Source organism: Hibiscus syriacus, unplaced genomic scaffold (assembly GCF_006381635.1).
Source record: "Hibiscus syriacus cultivar Baekdansim isolate YM2019G1 unplaced genomic scaffold, ASM638163v2 tig00110204_pilon, whole genome shotgun sequence".
NCBI lineage: Eukaryota > Viridiplantae > Streptophyta > Magnoliopsida > Malvales > Malvaceae > Hibiscus > Hibiscus syriacus.
This window is the reverse complement of record NW_024062626.1, coordinates 20,450-26,548: the sequence shown is the minus strand read 5'-3', so window position 1 is coordinate 26,548 and position 6,099 is coordinate 20,450. Positions and strand designations below refer to the sequence as shown.

The 6,099-nt window shown below is 37.7% G+C and overlaps 1 protein-coding gene across 1 annotated transcript; it reads right to left on the bottom strand.

The window, feature by feature from the left end:
• Positions 1–659: 659 nt before the first annotated feature.
• Positions 660–5,874, bottom strand: LOC120219061 (NADPH--cytochrome P450 reductase 2-like). Its single transcript, XM_039215907.1, is given in 18 exon segments — positions 660–1,051; positions 1,302–1,415; positions 1,554–1,676; positions 1,780–1,857; positions 1,933–2,082; positions 2,269–2,313; positions 2,315–2,366; positions 2,662–2,813; positions 2,906–2,989; positions 3,078–3,300; positions 3,446–3,538; positions 3,644–3,838; positions 3,923–3,992; positions 4,762–4,882; positions 5,012–5,069; positions 5,199–5,275; positions 5,364–5,423; positions 5,518–5,874. Coding segments are annotated over 18 exon segments (2,133 nt in total). The 3' UTR covers positions 660–970.
• Between the last annotated feature and the right edge of the window lie 225 nt (positions 5,875–6,099).

Here is a 6,099-nt window from a genome sequence, read left to right as displayed (position 1 = left end):
TATTACCGGTCACCGATGATATATCGAAAAAATCACCAATATAAAATGTTGTGAAGGAAATTACTTTTTTAATTATGATTATGGGTAAATAAAATAATGATTGGATTTGAAATAATAATCTTTACCTACCAAAGCGTGTTTGGTTGATGAGAGTGCGGTAAACGTGAGGAGATATGTGAAGAGGTGGTGACCTACCAATTCAACGTGTTTCTCTCTTATTTCTTCACAACAACCCATTACACTTGAGGTCAGGGTTATTCCTTTATTTGCTTTTGGAGTAAATATCAAAACAACCACTACAGCAAATAGGGGCGGTAGCAACGCTTTCAAACGTTTGTCGTGCCATCTTTTTTATAAATATTTTGATATAATTTCATGATAATATTTATTTTGATTTTAATCTGAACAAAGTAACCTACACCTTCAAGGGCAGAACATACAAGGAGGGAGCCATGGTTCCCCAAAATTTAGAAACTTAGCAGCTGTCAAATTTAGAAAATTTGCTCCCTTTCAAGGCTGTCAAAAATTTGTAAGCGTAACACTTTCATCATTAGAATCATTTCTTAAATTTGTTTATTGTGGTATTCTTAAATTCGTTTCATCGTCAGATAAGCGTCGATAGGGGCAGCGGTGTTTTACCTCGGGGTCTACGAATACGGTGAAGAAACAAACAGTTGAGATTCAAGTATTGGTTCTAGGAGTAGCAACAATTATTGCTTGTCATTTGAACCGACTTGCCGGTTCTTTCTGACTCCAATACCACTTCTTTACTCCCCATTACATTACATTATATGTCTTCTACATACAAAATATTACATCCTCAAAATGAATCACAGCACTTCTTAACTTTGATACAATAAATTTAATCCCAGATATGGTAATACTACATACACCCCTTCTCACTACTTTCTTCCCTCCATACAAATATTACTGCCGTATTTAAGGATTTCCCCCCCCCCCATAGTAATCATCACCATACATCACGTAGATACCTGCCACTCATTTGCAGATTTTTCACCATGCTTTCAGCCTTTGAGCTGTCTAGTGATCCCTGAAATGAAATACGCAACAAAGTTGGTCCACCCACTTCCCAAAACAACAAACTCAATATCTTTTACTTTCAATTAATATTAAAGAGGGAGCCAGCCACTATGAAAGCGACATTTTTCTACTTTAGACATGAAAACGAAGCAAAAAAAACTCCCTAGCATGGGAGTATAAAATTGCAGAACGGCAGCTGGCAATCACATATCCAGTTATTCATATTAGCAAAATCCCACACACACATACTACAAACATACCTGCTCTTGTAAAATAGTGTGTAGAGTTCGGTGGACATCTCTAGCCATGCCCTTGGCATCACCACACACATATAGGTAAGCTCCATTAGAAATCATGTCCCAAATGTCCGACGCCTGGAAAGAAGGGGACAAATGTGTTTCAGAGCTTCAAAAATTAAAATACTGGTAGGAGACTGAATCGTACTAGTCAAAGTAAACAATTTCCAGAGGCGTCTATCCCACTATTCATGGTAGGTGAAATATGCCCAGTACCTTCTCCATCATTTTATGTTGCACATATTCCTTGGTAGGTCCCTCACGTGAAAAGGCAACCACAAGCTCAGAAAGTGCACCACTGTTCACAAATTTGTTGAGCTCATCTTCATATATGTAATCCTGAAAACAAAGTGTTGTTAAAATAAATTTCGTAGCTTAATTGCAAATGTATCCCCACCGGAGATATAAAACTAATCATAGGACAGGAAAGTGCATGGCTTACCATTTGCCTGTTTCTGCAGCCAAAGAACAATACTGATGGACCCAGTTCAGCGCCAGCTTCTTTCAGGGCAAGTCTTTCCTGAAAAAGGAAAAAAAATAATTAGTTTATAAAATTTACTCAAACATGATGAACCTTGCAAATATGAGAACCTACCTGAAGGAATCCCCTGAAAGGAGCCAATCCAGTACCCGGGCCAATCATAATAATGGGCACTTTAGTATCTGAAGGAAGTTTAAAGTTTGATTGCCTGACAAAAATGGGTGCCCAGCTGCAGTCCTCGCTTTTCTCCAAGGGCACAGCATTCTGAAACGATAGAGGGCAAATGGGGGAAAAACTATATATTACTTTTATTTAATGGAAAGAAATTTTGCGTTATTAGACCAGAGAAAATAACGGATGCAAATAGGTTATCAATCAGGAAACAGATAATCATTTATCTTCTAAAAATAACTTAAAAAGTTGACCTCTCTTGACTACATAAATGAGTACCTTCATCCAAGTTGAACAAACTCCTTTGTGAATACGACCTGTTGGGCATTTTCTCATAAACCAACGCACAAGTTACATGAATCCTAGATGGTGCCATCCTGAAAAATGATTATGGAAGTTAAATATGTGCACGTATATTTAAAATATTAGAATTAGAATAAGACATAAAATTGGAGACAGTAGAAGGATGCTCATGTAGGAAATGCTACGGAAAAACAATGCTCAATTTGAAAACTTCGTCACGATCTTATCATGGGATCATTTTCTCCATGAGGTAAACTATAACACGCAACTGATCTGGAGCTGAGATTCATGACCCCAAAATCGAGCCAAATATCACAATAGAAGTTTTCCTCCAGCAAAGCCAAAGACAGATAAGAAAAATAAGATTACCTTGGTGAGGATGAGATTGAATAATATCTAGGCTGCAACCTTGGAGCAACAGCTGAAAAGAAGACACCAAGTGGAGGCCTGGCTGAAGGAAATTCAGCCATGACCTCAAGGAGGCTTCTCTGGTTTGCAACAATCCATTGTGCATATTCATCCTGTATAATAAGAGGCCAGATGTATCAATATTCAGCACAAAAATAAGCAGAAAAATAGGCTAACAATGGTGATATAAATTCATTCCTCTAACCTTTCCAGCAGGCGATACAAGATGTCTTAGTCGATCGGCTTCAGTCGGATCAGAGGCATGAGCAGCCAAAGCAAGTAAGGCAGACTGGAAGTGGAATGCATAAAGAATTAGCCTTTTCATTCACAGAGAGAAGAATCTGTTATATGTTTATAAAAAAAATAGTTAGTCTAACCTTTTTTGGCGAGCTCAAAAGATCAGCATATCGTGCCAGTGCTGTTCTCAGAGTACAAGGAGGGAAAGGAGGCAAAAAACTTCCACCAAGTGGCGTACCATCCTCTTTATCAGCATGAATAGAGAAATAAGTATCTGGTGATAAACCCAATAAACTCAATGCTTCATCTACAATTTCATCAAGGTTCTCACAGTAAACACCAACATGATCCCCTGTTTCATATCTGCCAAGGAAGACAATCAAGAGAAGACAAAATTCACTATGATGTTAAAAAAAGGAAGTTCAAGTTACCTGCACTCAGCATCTACTATTAGAAAATGTTTTTTGTGTGTTTGGGGGGGGGGGATAGACTCAAGAAAGCAACTTACGAAAGTCCAGTGCCAGCAATGTCAAATTCAAGGTGGGTGCAAGAACGATCAGATGCAGGAGTATGAAGCTCCTTCCTCACAGCCACATTAGACCTTAAAGTTACGGGGTGGGAGGGGTGGGGGAAAGGTCAGACTTATCAAAGAATCATATCAAACAAAATGGCAACTTGGACATCCAGAAAAACCATTCTAGAGTACCTGCATGGATGTTGAACATCTTAAACAGCATGACCATTTGCATTACTCCACTTCTTATCGTCCAGTGGTGCATCTGCTGGATCATAAAATACAACCCGGCATTCCAAAACGGCAGCAGTGTATGGGGTAGAAACAGTTGTCACATCATCTTCATCACGTAGAAGCTTATCTAACTCGGGCCATACTAATTCACACCTAGAAAAGCAAGATAGTTCGTATATAATCAAGGTAAACAATGAACAACATTCTGATTCAAAACAGCATTGAAGTTCTTAATACCATGCTGTAAAGTCATCTTCCATGCATTGGTCATCGTCTCCGAGACCCAAATGAACTATGCGCTTTGCTCCTGCAAATATAATAAGAGGAATGTTAGCGAATAGGAGCATGATTTGGTGAAAATATGATGATATAAATGAAGCAAACGGTAAACAATCTTTTACCACATGATGCCAAGTATTCAATATATCAGCAGATTTTAATTTTATATAAATATAAACAGTTGGTGTCAAGACTCAGTTTATTACAAGGAAATCACCACGCCACATCTATTAAAAACTTTAATAAAATTGGAAACATAAGAAGCCAAAAGTTCGTTTTTATCAAAAGATACAGAGTGCTAACTATAATGTTGCATTTGCAATGTATGTTAAAGATTTTTATGGCATTCAGCACTATCAGGCTACTGAGGCAGAGTATTTTTAAAAGGTAGACATTTTCTGCTATTTGATCGAAAAGATATATTTTGAACTTCTGCTTTCATCTTCTTTGAATAAAGAATTCCCCTCATGGAACATTAAAGTCACTACAGATAAGTAATGGTATAATTTCTGATGCGGTGGGACACCTGGAATGGAGCTTGTGATAATATGCAATTAAATACATGCACGTTATTGCAGTTTTTGAATTAAATAATATTTATGATAAATTTAACTCCAAAATCCATTAGAGCAAGTAACGCACCCTCCCATAAGCAATATCATAGTTCGAAAAACAAAATAGTAAGCAAATATTAACACATTTTTCGCCTAAGAAGCCATTAAGACAAAGTAATACAAGTAAAAATCGAAGAACTCGTTTATAAGCAGGGGAAGGTAAAAGGAAAATTTGAAGTATACCCTGCTCAGTAAGGATCTCATCAACCACCTTTGCAACCTTGTTAAAATGTTCATACTGTCTGTTACCAAGGCCGAAAACCCCATACTTCAAGTTCTGAAGCCATTCCCCCCTCTCTTTTCCCTAAATACAAAATCACACATTTCAATAACAGCTAATTTTAAAAAATCTAGATATAACTGCAAATTATCACAATTTGCTACAATCAAACAAACTAATTATGGTGTTTGACCGATTACAATTAAAATTTACCTCAGTGAACCATTTATAGAATCTAGCTGCATTATCTGTCGGCTCACCGTCTCCATAACTACAAAAGCAACATATTAACCATATCAGTAAAACAAAATTCCCAATAAATATACAAATACAAAAGATATTAATATAATTAACAAAATATGCATATGTTTGTTTGTTTGGGAGAATCAAACTAACTCACGTGGCTAAGAAGAAGAAAGCCAAACTCTCTTTCTTCATCTTCTCCTCGTATTCATCATCATCTGCCGCATAATCATCCTATTTGTAGTAGCAAAATAAAAATCAGCGATTAGAATCATCAATACGATTCCAAAATCATATACAGAAAAGTTTAACTTAAACTCACCAAATCTATAATTTTAAAAGTCGCCTTTTCATACCGTGCTTTTGCCTCCTCGGCTAGAGCCTGAGTATTGAGAAAACATATATATTAAGCCAAAAAAATAAGGAAAAATAAGTAAGAGAAATTAAAAAAGAAATTAATATATATAACGTGGAACCTTGGCGAAGCCTTCGGCGGTGCCGGTCTGAGTACCGAAGAAGATGGTGACTTTCTTCTTGCCATCATCGATTTCGAGGTCGGGTTCTTTAACGACCAGAGGCTTAGGAGGAGCGAGTTGCTTAGGTTTATGAGAAGCGGATCTACGCCAGACAAAAATGACGACGCAGCCGATGAGCACAGCTATGGAGGTAGTTAAAATCATAACGAACTCTCTGCTCTCGAAAAGGATGGTGGCTACCTCAGCAGCAGAGTCGGATGAAGTGTTGGAAGGGTCCATGTTGCCCTTGATTATGGCCGACATGAGATCGAGAGGCGAAACTTTCAAGGAGCCAGAAGAAGAAGAAGAAGAATCCATTTGTTTGGGAATGGAATAGAATAGAGCAAGTGCAAAAATGCAGAGGAACTGGCGTGGGACAGGCAACTTCTCTGAGCTTCTTTCTTAGATGAGTTTTGCTGGTGGTTTAGAGAGCTGCTATGCGATAAAGAATTGTTGGAGGGGTTAACAAGGGAGATTGATAAATAACAAAATGGAGGGAGCGAGCGCCAGCGCCAACAATATCGCCTACCAAACCAGACTAGT